The sequence below is a fragment of the Physella acuta genome, unplaced genomic scaffold (assembly GCF_028476545.2).
Source record: "Physella acuta isolate Inbredline_101_S28 unplaced genomic scaffold, ASM2847654v3 ptg001989l, whole genome shotgun sequence".
Lineage (NCBI taxonomy): Eukaryota > Metazoa > Mollusca > Gastropoda > Physidae > Physella > Physella acuta.
The window spans coordinates 78424-96858 of record NW_026733494.1 but is presented as its reverse complement, the minus strand read 5'-3'; the positions used below and the strand labels follow the sequence as shown (position 1 = coordinate 96858).

At 34.2% G+C, this 18435-nt stretch overlaps 2 protein-coding genes across 3 annotated transcripts in view; both read left to right on the top strand.

Moving 5' to 3' along the window:
• The first annotated feature begins 1730 nt into the window (after positions 1-1730).
• On the top strand, positions 1731-4709 carry LOC131931534 (ankyrin repeat and KH domain-containing protein 1-like). The gene has a single exon (XM_059288363.1). The coding sequence runs from the start codon at positions 1830-1832 to the stop codon at positions 4707-4709; it is 2880 nt and encodes a 959-aa protein (XP_059144346.1). The 5' UTR covers positions 1731-1829.
• Positions 4710-4721: 12 nt separating this feature from the next.
• Positions 4722-18435, top strand: part of LOC131931533 (uncharacterized) — a 38760-nt gene continuing 25046 nt past the window's right edge. The window contains exons 1-7 of one of the 2 annotated variants that reach the window (XM_059288361.1): positions 4722-5265; positions 8239-8332; positions 8952-9000; positions 14270-14453; positions 15711-15841; positions 16016-16081; positions 17260-17364. In XM_059288361.1, the coding sequence (XP_059144344.1) occupies positions 4722-5265; positions 8239-8332; positions 8952-9000; positions 14270-14453; positions 15711-15841; positions 16016-16081; positions 17260-17364 (1173 nt within the window). Of the gene's footprint in view, positions 5266-8238; positions 8333-8951; positions 9001-14269; positions 14454-15710; positions 15842-16015; positions 16082-17259; positions 17365-18435 lie in introns of those variants that run through there. The other variant, XM_059288362.1, reaches the window with a different exon arrangement.

Here is an 18435-nt window from a genome sequence, read left to right as displayed (position 1 = left end):
TTGAGTGCTTGACTGTGTGTAGTAGATTTTAGAATTTGTGTAATATTACTGTGTCTTACTGTACACAGACACGTTTTCCAGCATTAGTTTTTTCCAAGATATACTTCAATCTGACAAGTGAGTAACCACATCTTCTGATCAACGAGTTTGATTGGCCTATTACGGAAACACTATACTGGAAAGGATAGTCAGCCAACCTGATGAAATGTATCAGAAAATTGTTATGTAAATTGAAAGACAAAAGTCTGCCAAAATTTCCCGATTTATGCCCGAGGGTTAATAACATCGACTCCAAAAAGTGATGGGGGAGGGATGTGGGGATATGACACCACCGAGTAACTTATGGGTGTTACTCACATCAAAGGCGACTTTTTTATGTAGAGACGAAGGTTATCTAACTCACTGTTACATACTAAAATATACGACGTAGTAAATAAGTCAAGTTCCTTTTAAAACCTGATGGTCTATGGGTCAAGTAAAGTAGAGTTCAATTGTTTCTGTGAACTCGGAAAACGAAGGACTTACATCATTTATTTTTATTAAAGTGACTTTTTTAAAAACATTGAATATTCTTTATATTGACAAAACTTAAATTCGCTAAAACACTTTTAAAAATGTGTTTGAAAGTTTACTAATCATCAACGCGTTTTAGAGTGTTATATAAGTATATTCGAGAAAGTTTAGGGGAGCTGCCACCTGCTTTATTTACATGCATGACTTAATTTTAATTCAATAGTAATGAGCTAAGTATCAATTATCATTGGACTTTTTTAAAAATCGAACGTAAGCGACATAGTGCTCACAAAGGGAGCCAAAGGCGCATCTATTCGCGCTATGGCAAACGCTTCTGGTTCGATTTAACATTCCTTAATTAACGATTTTATCAATGCTTTAATCAATGCTTTAATCGACGATTTTATCAACACTTTAATCAACGCTTTAATTAACGCTTTAATCAACGCTTTGATCAATGCTTTAATCAACGCTAAAATCAATGCTTTTATCGATTTTAAATCAACGCGTTTAATCAACTCTTAAATCAACCCGTTAGTGCCCAAAAGAGATGCCATACTGCAACGGCTATAAGGAACGCGAATGGTGCAGTTTGCCTGAAACCTCAAAACCACTGTGCAGGTCGAACAATTAACGGAACCCAGATTCTGAACTATGCGCGGGAGAACTTGGCCAAACCGCATCCGACAGCCAAGGCGCAGCTTTTCCGAAGTTTATATTTTAGAGATTACAGAAGCTTTAAAGGGAGAGGTGTAATGATAAATAAGAGATAAATTAGAAACCTGCTCACAAAGTTAGTTGCATTTTTGTATATAAAGAGGGATTGATTATTGAAATAACAAAAGGCATTTATATTATAGAATACATTGTTATGCGGATTGTTTAAATTTTGAAAGTGGATTGCTCTGGAACCTGAGTGCAATACTTAATAGTCGCGTTAAGAATATTTTATCAAACTATTGTAAACACAACTGGCCTCTGGTATAAAGTTAATCAATGTTTTTAGTTTAAATGACTTCCTTCTATATAATGATTGAATTTGCTGTCAACTAATTTTTGAGTATTTTGCTGTCTTTGTTGCACACTTTTCTCATTTTCCTACAACATGTTTTAATACCTAATTTTAACTATGTCGTTATTTCAGTTGATGCGTTGTGTGCTGATTGTGACCTCGTCTTTAAGCTTGTCATTTAACAAAAGACAAATATAATTGGTCTGAAAACGAAACGCAAAATTGAACAACATTCGTGATTGCGATAATTGTGGCATCGACAAAAGGAAACAACAGGCGTGTGTATATTCTACATTGTACATAAATGGGCACTACGTTAAACAAAATAATAGCATCTAAAAAAGGACACGACAAAAAGGTAGATATTCTAATTCAAGCAGGAGTAGATATAAACTATAAAAGACAAGATGAAAGTAAAGCCTTATTTATTGCATCTCAGAATGGACAAGACGAAATTGTAGAAAATCTTATTAAAGCAGGAGCAGACATTAACTATGTAAAACAAGATGGATACAATGCCTTAATGATTGCATCGCTAGATGGACACGACAAGGTGGTAGATATTCTTATTAAAGCAGGAGCAGACATAAACTATGTAAGACATTATGGAACTAATGCCTTAATGCTTGCATCTCAAAATGGACATGACAAGGTGGTAGATATTCTTATTCAAGCAGGAGCAGACATAAACTATGTAAAACAAGATGGATGGAATGCCTTAATGATTGCTTCTCTAATAGGACAAAACAAGGTGGTGGATATTCTTATTAAAGCAGGAGCAGACATAAACTATCTAAGACAAGAAGGACCTAATGCCTTAATGATTGCATCTGAAAATGGACATGACAAGGTGGTAGATATTCTTATTAAAGCAGGAGCAGACACAAAATATGTAAGAGAAGATGGAACTAATGCCTTAATGATTGCATCCAAAAATGGATATGACAAGATGGTAGACATACTTATTAAAGCAGGAGCAGATATAAACTATGTAAAACAAGATGGATCTAATGCCTTAATGATTGCATCTCAAAATGGACAAGACAAGGTGGTAGATATTCTTATTATAGCAGGAGCAGACATAAACTATGTAAAACAAGATGGAACTAATGCCTTAATGATTGCATCTCAAAATGGACATGACAAGGTGGTAGATATTCTTATTCAAGCAGGAGCAGACATAAACTATGTAAAACAAGATGGATGGAATGCTTTAATGATTGCTTCTCTAATAGGACACGACAAGGTGGTGGATATTCTTATTAAAGCAGGAGCAGACACAAACTATGTAAGAGAAGATGGAACGAATGCCTTAATGATTGCATCTGAAAATGGATATGACAAGATATTAGACATTCTTATTAAAGCAGGAGCAGATATAAACTTTGTAAAACAAGATGGATCTAATGCCTTAATGATTGCATCTCATAATGGACACGACAAGGTGGTACATATTCTTATTAAAGCAGGAGCAGACATAAACTATGTAAGACATTATGGAACTAATGCCTTAATGATTGCATCTGAAAATGGACATGACAAGGTGGTAGATATTCTTATTAAAGCAAGAGCAGACATAATCTGTGTAAAACAAGATGGATCTAATGCCTTAATGATTGCATCTCAAAAAGGACATGGTAAGGTGGTGGATATTCTTATAAAAGCAGGAGCAGACATAAACTATGTAAGACATTATGGAACTAATGCCTTAATGATTGCATCTCAAAATGGACATGACCAGGTGGTAGATATTCTTATTAAAGCAAGAGCAGACATAAACTATGAAAAACTAAATGGATGGAATGCCTTAATGATTGCATCTCTAATAGGACAAGACAAGGTGGTGGATATTCTTATTAAAGCAGGAGCAGACATAAACTATGTAAGAGAAAATGGAACTAATGCCTTAATGATTGCATCTCAAAATGGACATGACAAGGTGGTGGATATTCTTATAAAAGCAGGAGCAGACATAAACTATGTAAGACATTATGGAACTAATGCCTTAATGATTGCATCTCAAAATGGACATGACAAGGTGGTAGATATTCTTATTAAAGCAGGAGCAGACATAAACTATGTAAGACGAAATGGATGGAATGTCTTACTGATTGCATCTAAAAATGGACGCGACAAGGTGGTAGATATTCTTATTAAAGCAGGAGCAGACATAAACTGTGTAAGACAAAATGGATGTAATGTTTTAATGATTGCATCTGAAAATGGACATGAAAAGGTGGTAGATATTATTATTAAAGCAGGAGCAGACATAAACTATGTAAGACGAAATGGATGGAATGCCTTAATGATCGCATCTCAAAAAGGACATGGCAAGGTGGTAGATATTCTTATTAAAGCAGGAGCAGACATAAACTATGTAAAACAAGATGGATCTAATGCCTTAATGATTGCATCTGAAAATGGACATGACAAGGTGGTAGATATTCTTATTAAAGCAGGAGCAGTCATTAACTATGTGAAATCAAATGGATATAATGTCTTACTGATTGCATCTAAAAAAGGACACGACAAGGTTGTAGATATTCTTATTAAAGCAAGAGCAGACACAAACTATTTAAAACAAGATGGATCTAATGCCTTAATGATTGCATCTCATAATGGACACGACAAGGTGGTAGATATGCTTATTAAAGCAGGAGCAGACATCAATCATGTGGAAAAAAGTGGATTGAATGCCTTAATGATTGCATCTTTAAATGGACAAGACAAGGTAGTAGATATGCTAATTAAAGCAGGAGCAGACATAAACAATGTAAAACAAAATGGAAGGAACGCCTTAATGATTGCATCTCAAAAAGGACAAGACAAGGTGGTAGATATTCTTATTAAAGCAGGAGCAGACAAAAACTATGTAAAACAAGATGGATATAATGCCTTACTGATTGCATTACAGAATGGACATGACAAGGTGGTAGATATGCTTATTAAAGCAGGAGCAGACATCAATCATGTGAATGATGATGGAACTAATGCCTTAATGTTTGCTACTGTACGTAGACGCGACAAGGTGGTAAATATGCTTATTAAAGCAGGAGCAGACCTAAACTATAAAAGACAAGATGGATTGAATGTCTTAATGATTGCATCTCACAATGGACACAACAAGGTGGTAGATGTTCTTATTAAAGCAGGAGCAGACATAAACTATGTAGAACAAGATTGATATAATGCCTTAATGATTGCATCTGAGAATGGACACGACAAGGTGGTAGATAATCTTATTAAAGTAGGAGCTGACATAAACCATGTAAACCAAAATGGATATAATGCCGTAATGATTGCATCACAAAATGGACACAACAAGGTGGTAGATATTCTTATTAAAGCAGGAGTAGACATAAATCATGTGGAAGATAATGGATGGAAGGCCTTAATGATTGCATCACAAAATGGACACGACAAGATGGTAGATGATATAACTACATTTGTATCAGACATAAACCATGTAAATGAAAATGTTCAAGACACATTATTTTCTGCTGATGGGATAAATGATACTAAAGATTACCTCAATACTTTAAGCATAACAAGGTCTCTGTTGTTTAAAAGAGACAATATGTTACATCTCTACACTGTGCAGTTAATTGATGTGTGTTTTTTTGCATTTGAAAATAAGCACAAAAATGTTATTGATTCGTTATCTTCAATGAACTTTACATTTTTCGATAAAACGACATCAACATCGTTGTTTTATTATTTTGTATTATTATTCAAAAAAGGTATTTATAATGCATCAATTATATATAAATCTAATATATAAAGGTTTATTCTGTATGTAAAATATTTGTAAAATGTTTGTAAATAGTTTGTCGTGGATACTTCGATGGATTTAAGTGTTGGATTATTAAAGTGCTCAAGGTCTAAAATTATGAGGTAAAAATTACTATTGAACGTCTTTAAACACATTTTTCATTTTATATACGTAGAATAATAATTTTCAATTATGAACATTACGTAAAATTTTTAAAAAGTGTATCAACGTTTATAAAAGTTCTAAAAATTGTGTCTGAAATGTCCTTTAGTTCCCATAACGTCCCTTGATTTGGAAAACACAGTTACTTCCCTGTAAAAACCCATTAAATCGGGGGAAGAAAGAATTTACTTTTTAGTACTTTGTTTAGGTGTTAAGAAAAAAAAAATAACATAATGAGCGGGGATTGATTAAGTGCAAGGTCGATGGTATTTTTAATACTGCCTTTTATTTATTCTATACACTGAACATACTGTTTACTTATTATTTTTTTTAAATCAATAACATTTAATAAGCCAGGTCCTACAAATCCTATATGTTTATTTCTTTCCATTTACGGATAAGCTTGGAGTATTATAATTTTGTTCACTAAATTGAAATAGGCGCGTCCGCCGGCGCCCCTGCACGGTTCGATTTGGCGCCCTGGGCTATCACGTGAGTGCTATGCTGCATAATTTTGTTTTAAACAGTACGATAGACTATGGATAAGAAAGGTAACTATAGTCTTTAAGTGAATCAAATCCGGGCGTCCTCCGGCACCCCGACAGGGTGCTATTTGGCGCCCCGGGCCTTCCCGTGTACGCTATGGTACCTACGTTCGCGTATAAGAGTTCAAAAGACTATAAATAAGTTAGGTACTATAGTCGTTTACTAAGTTAAATCAGGCGGTTACGCCGCACGATCTTTCATAGATCGCGAGTTACTTACAACATTTTATAGCAAACATTTTTAGTCGTGTCGACTTCATAAAATATGAAAAGAAGAAAATAAAACAACTATTTAAAAAACGTTTTAATACTCTGAAAAAAAAGAAAATTAAAAATAATCTGATTTCTTTCATAAAAGCATTGAACGCCCATGAGATATTTTACATATTTTAGCGGATTAAATTTATTTATATTCTTCTTTTCAGTGCATTTAAAAGCTTATGGATAGAAAGTTTTTAATTTTTAACATGCTTTTGCATGTTTTCTCTACTAAATCCATTCAGACACGTCGTTAGTCTTCTAATTCCAAGTTGTCAAATATATATATCAGTAGCATACATTTTTCATTCAAAGCAAAGGTCTGTTTTGCTCTCATTTTCTTTCGTCGTTTAGTCAAACGCCACTCAATCTCTCAATTTGAACGAACTATAATAGTCATTTTTAGTCTTAATTACAAATTGTGTTTGGTTATAACCTCAATTCCATTTAATCCAGTTCGGTCCATATGACTATATTTTTGGGTTACTGGATTGTCTAGATCAAATATCTGCTCTCCTTGGTCATTCTGTACATCAATTTGGAAGTATAGGTAATGCTTTATGGGTCTGCCTAGATAGTACATTGTGATCTGTTATACGGGACGCTAATTTTCTACATGTTTTCGTTTACTCTACTTAGTTATAAATGAAACTATGTATTTACGAAAACATCAAAATAAATAGGGTAAATTTAGTAAAAACTGAAAGGAAAGAAGAGCATTAAAAGCGTTTTAACAGCAATCTTTTATATAACTATACACTAAAAAAAGAAGAAAGTAAATTATGCCATTAAATTTATAATAATTAACTTCTATTTTAATACCCTTAAAGAAATTTTACTAAAGCTATTCATTAGATAATATAGTGACCCACACTAGTGTATTATTATTTAATTAAAGAAAAAGCAATTTTTTAATCCTTTTTAGTGCATGAATTTTAAAAACGTGTTAATAAAACGTTTTTTTCCCCTAAGTACTTTAAAATGTTTAATTTCAATACAGTTACATGGCTAAAAACTATTGCGCACCATGAACACAAAAACGCACATATAATAGTGCGGAAAAAACAGCTATATATGGGACATTTTAATTAATTCTTAAACAACTAATTAAACATCTAAGTTAAATTTGATGTTATTTTGCATTGCCATTTGATCTTGACCCCCATGCTAAATAGCCCTCTACCGTTATTATGCATAAGACAAAACCCGACTAACAAAAAAAGCAAGGTTGTAAAATTGGAAAAAAATACCTAAACACTGATCTGAATACATAAATCATCAAAGTAGGCAAACATCATGTGTAGTTTTTTGTTTCATTTCTAAATTACTCGAACAGTACTTCTAGACATGTACATTAAACTAATTTATTTGAACACGATGACCCATTGTCGTTCGCTATGTGCATCATACTATATGTTGTATTTGTTTCTGATTCGCATTGCATAAAAACAAACAGGATAGAATATAATCTTGGAACTCCAATAATCACTAAACTTTAAACCCGATATTAAATTAAATTAGAATCTGTACAGTATATTAAGTGTGAAAACGTGTAATTTTGTCTTGCCAAAGACAGATATTAAATCCCTATATACAGTTTTTACAATAACCTACTTACAAAACAAACATTTTCCCAAACAGCTATCGTTAAATATCCTTTACCCCACCTCTAGAAGCATCGTTTACTCTATTTCCTTAAAACTGCCAATTACCTATTGCTAATATTAAACCTTAATGTTAACCTGTGACTACATCCCTATCTCAAACCTAACGCTATCCCTATCAATGTTGTTATACGTTTATCAATGTTGTTTAATTTAGCATCAGTTCCAATTAACCATAACTCTTAACAAAAACTAACATACACGTAACACTTATTCAGACATTAAATTTTAAATATAAATAATTAATTAAAACGTATATGTACCCTTGGGATTAGTAAATTTATAAATATCTTATGTTTATTAAATACACAGCACTAAATCAAGATGTACAAAACGACACCAAAAACCAACTGAGCGACTCAACCGTCAGTGCACAAAACAACGCAGATGTCCGCAACTTTAAAAGGTGAGTAATTTGTGTAGCTTACAGAAACATGTCTAGACATTTGCAACAAAGAAGTGATACATTATAACTAACAAAAATTACATACGTCAATAGGCCTACAAATATTCTAATACTGACCGCGAGACTTAATTCAATGTATAACTTCTCACATAGAAGAATTTAGACAAGTAAACTCATAGGCCTACTGTGCTGTGAACTTTGTCAATAAAAGCAACACTTCTCAATACCCCGTGATCACCCAGTTGATTCCCATTATGACAATCTAACGTATTGCGCAGAACATTACCCCGGTAACAATTACCCTCTATTTTACCCATACGCCTTCTAATCAGTTAAAGTAGGATATTACTCGATCATGAGGATGAAGATCGATATTACATTAAGGATCATGATCGTACTATTCTAAATATGAAGGCTTTAGAATAATTTGTTAGATTTATATATTTTGACCATTTATGCAATTTCCCACACCATTGTTAACGAAGCATGTCAATGTATTGTGTTTTTATTTTCTTGAAACTTTTACTTCTCAGTATGTCGATTTTTGAAAAAAAATACATAAAAAAACAAATATTAAACATACATTATATATATATATATATAATTTGTATAAAAACAGATCCATCGATTGCTATGTAAAGATTGTTCTTCTTTCTCACAACAATGAGGTAGGACGTTTTAATTTTTTTAATAATACATAAACACATATTAAGTGTTAATATTGTTTACGTATAATGTTCGTGACTTTCGTAAAAACAGAAATACCGACTCATGACTTGACCTCCTATAAGCCAGGCAGGCCTCGACGTGGTAAACTCAGACTAACTGGCATTTGTGGAAACAGTCTCACTAAGATATTGGTTTGAACACAACATGTAGGTTTCATCCGTAGGTTCTCACCAGGCTTGTCTTCCCTACCCAATAGGCGCGAGACACCGCGTCCTACCACCTGGTACCCAGATTGACCGTTGGAGGAGGGGGGGGGGGGGTTAGGACCTTTAAAAGGTTAGGCACACATTGTTGCCTTCACGTACAAACCCGAAAGTGCCGGGAAGTCGACTTTTTCGGTCGGTGCTTTTAACGTTTCGGCGGGTGAGCTGAATCTATGGTCATACCTTTCCACTCTCCGCCTAATAGAGGGCACCAGTTGACCAGGCTAGCACACCTATAACGTAAAGGGATATCGAACATGCAGTCTTGTCAAATTTTATATTAATTATGTTTTTTACATTACTATATCTAGATCTATATTACATTTTATTAAGGCTATATTTTGTATTAAACAAAAACAACTCTACTTTAACTAACACTGATTGCACAGTTAATTATCTGCTCAGCTGTTGTATTGATTAAATTTATTTCGAATGGTTAGTAATTATCAAAAACTAAGGGCTCTATTAAAATTATTTGGCGTATTAAAGCAAATATATTGCAACTAAGACAACAGTGGCACTTAGCATTCGTTAGTTAAGAGGTTAAAATGAAAAAAAACCCAGTAAAGTAGAAATATTCAGGGTGGGAGAGAAAGAAATTGAGAGACATTTCACATCGCCAACAAACATCATCCAAATGTACCAAACTGGATACATATTTTTTTAAGCTGCACGACTTTAACATCATCAACAATACAACCTGTGGTTGATTTGTTTGAAGACACCCAAATACAAAATTTACAAGCAACCACATCAGCTCATATGCAGAATCAAATTCGTCGAGACTCTATAATAAGGTATTTTCTATAGACATTTTAGAAGACTCCCATTTAGAAGAAGATAATGGAAACAAATCTGGAATATCCGAAAGATCTTTTTTTGTTTTGTGAAACACCCGTAACACCGGATCTAGTTCGTGCATTACTTGAGTTTGGTCCTTGTCAGCCAGGCCTCAAAAATAGTTATAAAGATTTTCCCAAAAATGTAACTGGTCGACACTTTAATGCCAGTTGGTACAAGAAAAAAACACATACGAAGTAATACGACACTGGGTAGTACTAGGAAGTATTATAGATTCAGTTCTTTATTTGGAAAAACGGGGATTGGCGTTCAGCCATCGTGAATCCTAACGTTTAGGAGAGGCTACATTAATGAAGTCAACTGTTTGAAACTTATTAAACTCCTAAGAAAGTTTATTTGCTAAAACACATTTCATTTTCGGTGTCAGAAATGCAACATACTTAAGTCCGTGTAAGCAAAATAACTTAATTAAAACAATATTAACCTAATTTTTAAAAAAATAAATTAAAATAGCTAGGTATTTCGCTGTGATTGTAGATTTGACTATCGACATTTGCAGAATGGATACATTTTCTTTTTTCTGTCCGATATGTTACTGAACATGAAGACGCCATCAAAACATTTATTCAATTTTGTAAGCTTACTGAAGCTCACATAATTTCAAAACGCTTCTTCCAGCAGTTACAGATTTAGGTCTATCAATGACCATGTTCTGTGGTCAGTCCTTCTATGGGGCTAACACCATGTCTGGTGAGCTATCAGGCCTGCATAAACGAGTTTACACACTTTTGTGCTTTTAATTTAAATGTAATTCTCAAAAATACTGTATTTGTATCGAAAGTCTTCCTCGTCTTTCGTTCTTGATAGGGGAGTATTGCAACAGCATAAAACATTTTCATTAACATTGAAACGACTTAGTGATACAAGATGGGCTTCTAGATAGAGAACAGTAGATTCTAAGCTGAAAAATTTACTAGCAATAATTCTTACATTGCGAAGAAGAGTTGAAAGTGAAGTTAAAACTCTACTTTTTAACAGATTGCCAAAGGGAAAATACTGCTCGTGTCAATGGAGACATTTGAGTTTTTAGTTGTGTTAATATTCCAGAAAAGAATGAATTATGCATAAGGCTTTTAACGTATCCATTTATTTACAGAATAGTAGCATTGATGTGTTAACAACAGCTTTTCGATTAATTCAGATTTTTAAAATGAAATGAGAAGCTAAAGAAATGAATTTATATCAGAATTTAAGCAGATTGACAACGAAGTTTCTGGGCTGGCTGAGAAAAGTGATATTAGTACGCAGTATAAGCAACAGAGAGTATATAAACAGGAATATTCAATGAAGAATGTGTAGAGGATAGATACGGATATATCTGACTCTAGGAAAAAGTTCGATGTTCAAACGTGTTTTGTGTCGCTGGACTCTGCAAACGCATGGTTTCAACATTTTAAAGATGTGTCGTCCAAGTTGTATTGCTCAGACCCAAAACATTTTGCATTAGACGACTGTTGGATACATTTGGAGCAATTAACAGTGACGTTCTCGGGTGTTGTTCAAAGTGAAAGGGAAGTAGTGCAGGAATTCTTATTATTTAAATAATGACACACCCTGTGTGTGGGTTTGTTGTAGAAACGTAACAGCAGATATTTCTAGTTGAACTTATAATTTTATATACAACAAATATAGTTGGAACAGTTCAGTACATCGAATTACTTGAATAACACAGGACGCCAACAAAACAAATAGGTAATCCACAAACGAACTGACGTAGCTTTCATTCTTCTATTGAGACACACTGATCACCTTTACAATTCCCTCCAATCATACATCGCGTTATTCCCTCCCCCCCCCCCCCCCATGTCAATGAGCGAGATCAACCAAAAGCATGGAAAAACATGATTAACTCACGCTGTCTTTTAGTTGGCCAAGTATTCTCCTTCCATATACAGTTAATTCCTAATGCAATATAAGTACAATACACCCGAAGTACAGTCTGTTACACGTCCTCCCTTCATATAAAATATGCCGTTTAACTAATTTTTCAATATGGCGGTACCATACGCCACACATTAAAAAAAGTACGTCTCAGCTTAAAGTGAAAATAAAAACAATAGGACTAAACATTTCTAGTCATACAAGTTTATAATGTAGAAAAAAATCATATCACATAATAGTTTTCTAATGTGTTAAAAACAAATGTTTAATGAAAATATATTTGGACCAAATAATGTTTAAGAAATGCTCCGTAATTTCATTATACAGTGGCACACATTAAAAGCAGCATGTTACTATACAGACCCTAAAACAAAATCAACAATTATTTTAACCTGATGATTTAAATGTGTCAGTGTGCGAAAAAAAATATCAAGATGCAATAGCATTATGTGTAACAGAGGAATATATGTAAAATATAAAATAATTAATTTCAATTCACTCTCGACTGTAGTACAATTTAACTGATTGATATTGAATGTAAACATACCAATCAACCAATTTGTAACTAGATGTACCTTCATATTTAAATCGACCCTGATGTGTGTGATAACTTGTTTGCCAACTAGCTTTCATACTGTAATAATGCCATTGGTTACGTTTAGCATGTCTTACTTTTTATTGTAAGTAAAGTTCTCCTTTCAAACCTGACGGTCTAAAGGGCAAGTGAAGTAGAGTTTGATGGTTTCTGTGACCTCGGCATATGAAGAGATAGTGTGGTGAGGACTATGCCCAGTCACATTTACTTATCCTAACGTGAATTAGGTACCCATCAGAGCTGGGTGGACTCAGGGATGGTCTACTTACTTGGACCCAGAGGCGTAGCTAAGAAGGGGAGGGGGGTTGCATAAGTCCCCGGGCGCTAACCTTAGATGGCGCCAAAATGGGTTGGAAAAACAAATTAAAATCTAAATTTAGCTGCACTATAAATATAAAAAATATATCGGGGGGGGGGGGGGGGTGCACATGGAAAGTTTGAGGGTGGCGGTGCAAATGGAAAGTTTGAGAGGCGGGTGCAAATGGAAAGTTTGAGGGGGGGGGGGGTGCGCAAATTGGAAGTTTGTCTCTGGTCAACGGTAAGGGTGGCTACGCCTCTGCTTGAACCCGGATTCTAACTCGAGACTTACCGCTAGGCTATTCCGTCCCTATCTTTGTATTTTAGCTGTAGGATTTTCTTTCACCAATATTATTCTCTCATGTATCTGCATTGCGTCTTTCTTCTTCTGTAGAAGTTTTCTAACTTTGTGTCTACATATTTAGTTTATAAACTAACTGAATAGGCCTACTCAAATTATTACTATATCTTAGTCTTTGAAATTAATCCTTGATTTTATACTTATTATCTTGAATTCTGTATGTATCGTGGGAGATTTTCGGAATTATTTCGCAAATGCCCTTGGTGTTTAAGGATCATAGTTATGTAGACCGATAATTTTTGGACGAGCATGTTATCTAGATCGTTTCCTCCAATTGTTAATTGTCACGTCCAATCATCTCTAAACATTTTGTAGTTTTGTCTTTGAGCATCTGATATACTTTCTCCTCAAGGTTCTATTATAAGCATCATTCTTTATTTGTTTATTAAATTACCGTTCATGAATCGTGTCTGCCCATGTTAGGGTATTAATTAAGTATATTTCATGCAGAAGGCGCATGCCGTTCTTCGTTCTTTATGCTGAATTACCGCCAAAAAAGCCGCCCGTCATCATCTTTGAGCCAATGAGTTTTTATTGTGTCTCATGTTAGTTTGATTATTGTTTATAATTATTTCCAATGTATACAGTCTTGCTGATTGGTATAGTCCCTTCTTCACGTCCAAGTGTACCATATATAAGATTCTTATGTCCACCTACTTCATGTTAATTATGTTCAATCGTTGTGTTATCAACAAATTTTATTATAAAAAAAACATTACACATGGCATAAGTGCATGAGGGATATCGCTACCTACCCACCCCCACAAGTCTGGTGAGCTGTGGTTCACGCCATATGGTTACAGTCGTAGAGCCGGGTCGAATTAATGACGAATATTAGGGGCATATAATTAAGTTTTTAAACTATTTGAAAATATGGGGAGGTAACAAGGAGGAGGCTGCTTTTCACGGAGGAGGGGTTGGGAGGATAATTGTCCTTAACGAGGTACTAATAGTGTTTTAAAGCAAAATATGTTCAGTCCCACTATTTGTTTTTTTTTTTTTACTTCCAGAAACCAAGCTATGATATTCTTCATGACTTTGTTGCTGATGTTATGTTAGAGTTTTCTAACATGAGAAATTTTGACGCTTTACATTTCTTCATGTGTCAGAGGTGTTTGAAGACCATCTATTCTGCTCTAAATGCTGAAGATAAATTGAGATTTTTCACCTTACTGTTAGATCATAACTATACGGGTAATTTCGTTTTACTTTTGCCGTTTTTATTAAAGAGCTACAAAAAAAACTTGGAGACGTGGGAAACATACTTTCTTTCTTTGCAAGTAGGCCTATATTTGTTGAGTGTGTTTGTGTGTGTCTATGTGTCTGTATTTCTGACTTTCTGTCTTATCGTCCTTTAGCCTTTGTTTCTTTTCTCTCTTCCTGTCTTTCTGCCTGAACGCCTGCCCGCCTGCCCTCCTGACCATCTGTCAGTCTGTCCGTCTATCTGCCCGTCCGTCCGTCCGTCCGCCCGTCTGTCTGTCTGTCTGTCTGTCTGTCTGTCTGTCTGTCTGTCTGTCTGTCTGTCTGTCTGTCTGTCTGTCTGTCTGTCTGTCTCTGTCTGTCTGTCTGTCTGTCTGTCTGTCTGTCTGTCTGTCTGTCTGTCTGTCTGTCTGTCTGTCTGTCTGTCTGTCTGTCTGTCTGTCTGTCTGTCTGTCTGTCTGTCTGTCTGTCTGTCTGTCTGTCTGTCTGTCTGTCTGTCTGTCTGTCTGTCTGTCTGTCTGTCTGTCTGTCTGTCTGTCTGTCTGTCTGTCTGTCTGTCTGTCTGTCTGTCTGTCTGTCTGTCTGTCTGTCTGTCTGTCTGTCTGTCTGTCTGTCTGTCTGTCTGTCTGGTCTGTCTGTCTGTCTGTCTGTCTGTCTGTCTGTCTGTCTGTCTGTCTGTCTGTCTGTCTGTCTGTCTGTCTGTCTGTCTGTCTGTCTGTCTGTCTGTCTGTCTGTCTGTCTGTCTGTCTGTCTGTCTGTCTGTCTGTCTGTCTGTCTGTCTGTCTGTCTGTCTGTCTGTCTGTCTGTCTGTCTGTCTGTCTGTCTGTCTGTCTGTCTGTCTGTCTGTCTGTCTGTCTGTCTGTCTGTCTGTCTGTCTGTCTGTCTGTCTGTCTGTCTGTCTGTCTGGTCTGTCTGTCTGTCTGTCTGTCTGTCTGTCTGTCTGTCTGTCTGTCTGTCTGTCTGTCTGTCTGTCTGTCTGTCTGTCTGTCTGTCTGCCTGATTGTAGGCTTAACTTTTAGCTAAATTTTAAACTATTTTCCGGAAGTTATTTATTTAGAACCTGGGCTCGAGTGTCTTGGATGTTTCAGAGTCTACTCTCATTACGGAAAGAAAAAATCGGCTTGGTATAGTGAAGACGACAACATTATCTTTTCCCAAAACACGTTCACATAGATGAACTATATATGCCTTATATGTTTCCTGCACTGATGGGAAAATATGATGATGCAAATTGACATGTTATCGTTACAGATATTACGGCTAGATGTTTAAAAGATGAAAATCTTCTTGATACAACAGCACCAGGCTTTAGTTTGTCTTTAATTCGTGATATGTTGAGTCTGTTGATAAGCGGTAGTCATCATAGTACAGAGTTTGCTTTGGTAAATATTGCACGACCGTGTTTTTTATTGGTCTAGTTAAAATTATTAAAGCTTTAAAAATAAAAGAAACAGGTCATATTAATGTTACAAACATATTAATATTTTAGAACTTATTTAGATCTATAATTTTAAAATAAAATAATCACATTCTATGAAATAAATTTTTCTTTGTAGCGTCTAGCTGAGTTGGACGTTATAAAGATATGTACAGATTTCCTCATCACTCACAAACACGAACAGGTAAAGTAAATGTATGCACACTTCATGTGTAATGATTTATCCTTATTGTTTTGCATACTTCATGCATCGTTCAAGTTAGCCCCGTTAAGTTTCATACAACCAATACACGTCTCTAAGCTGTATGTATACTACTTGTGCAAACTACACTAGAGAATGGTTCTAATTTTCTTCTGATACAAATTCATATATCTAATATTAATCATTCTTTATCATCCTCTCCTAGTTTAGCAAAGTGAGAAATCTAGTTAGAGGAAGTTTTTTTTTTATATCCTAGCTATATTATAACAGAGTGTTTAATTTGTATATAAAATAAATCGCCAGCCTTATGTAATATCGTATTGAATTTTTTTTAGTGCATACCTATTTCTATTAATGCCAACTCAAAGGAAACGTGCTGTGTTAAATAGTATCATACATCCAAATTAAATAACATATTTTGTTATTCGCATTAGTCACCAAACTGTTGACATTTAAATAGAATGTATTTTAAAGTTATCAGTAATAAAACTACAGTATAACAAATAAGTGTGAGCTTATCGTATATGCACTTCAATGATTACTATTTTTGGGGAGTCGAAGGGGTTACTGAAGATTGTCGTATTTCATTGTCTGAACATCGACCTTAAAATGTAAGATGCTAATATAACTGAGGAATGGAAATGCTAATCACACCGTTAAAAGACGTCTCCACTCATGGTTCGTTCGTGAGACATATCCAGTGTAGAGGGAGCGAAAAAAGCAAAAAAAGGCGCCGAATTTTTAATGTATTCTATATACGTTTATATACATATACATATATATATATATATATATATATATATATATATATATATATATATATATATATATATATATATATATATATATATATATATATATATATATATATATATATATATATATATATATATATATATATATATATATGTATATATCTTATGTACAGCCTACATATATTAGGGTTCTGATTATGGAAAACCTTAGCATAGTGTTAGAAAAAAATGTACAACATAAAATGATGTCGTAAAAGACTATCTTTTTTAGAGATACGCAGCTTAATATTTATTCCCAATTATAATACTCATATTAACCAGACGAAGATGACCATTGAACGTAGATGTACATCAAACACCGTGCAAAATATTAGCAACATAATGAATAACTATTTAAAATTGCAGAAATCCCAGTCTAATTGGATCATAATTCAAGTTTTTTCTATTTTACACAACATTGCCAGAAGGAAGGAAGTGATAGGATATTTCACATTAAATAATACATTCAAAGTAAGTAATTGTATTACAACGGTAACATGTGTGTGAAAATAATTAATAATTTTAATACTTTAATTACTTGTCAGTTTACTGTAAAACATATAAGGCACCACGCTTGTTTGACAATTTTACAATCGCTCCACTGTAACGCATGGTCACAAAAAGAAAAAAAAATCTAAAAAGACGCCACACCTAAGCCAACATTTGTTTGTGTTTAAAAACACAGATTTCGATTAAGCTTGGCTCTGACCACACTATCCCTACGTATGCGGAAGTTAAAGAAATATGTGAACTCTACTTCACTTAGCCCGTGTACCGCTAAGTTCCGAAAAGAAACGTTATCATTTACAACTAAAAAGAAGTCTAGACTACCTGTTATCCTTGAATAACTGCGGTTTGTAGGAGTCATCCATAAATGACGTCCCGTTTGATTGACAATATTTCTATTTCCTCTTACCTTACTTAATATCACACATCGTTATTAAAAGCAAGAGCCCACAATTTAAAAAGCGCGTCATATCTCAGACAACATGGATTTGTCTTTTTAAAACACCAATTTTAGGATGTGTTTGACCGAACTATCCGTTCATATGCTGAGTTACAAAAACTTGTGAACTCTACTTTACCTGTCGAAAAAAGGCTACTTTATCATTCACTAATAAAAGAAGTCACACCTCAACTTACATGTTTTTGACTTAAAAAAACATCGATTTCTTTCTATAATATTTTCTGACCTCTAATCTCATGAATAGTAATTAAATAAATGATTAAAGTTAACTTCATCAGAATAATAATGTATTAGATTAAATCGATTATGTTGTAATTTCACACAATACTTTTTTTCTATGAGCGAAAATTAAAACCGATAAAAAATTAACATTGAAATAACCCTTACCACCTACATGAATACTATTACACCACCACAGCTACATACATACGTTAAAAGTGAAAATAAATAGTTATTTTAAATTTGGCAAGCGGAATTAAAAATTCCGTGAATATTATTTTGATTTATATCCTAGTTTACCCAATTCTATTACTAAATAAAGCGTAAACGATTGCGCCAAAACTTGTAAAACGCTA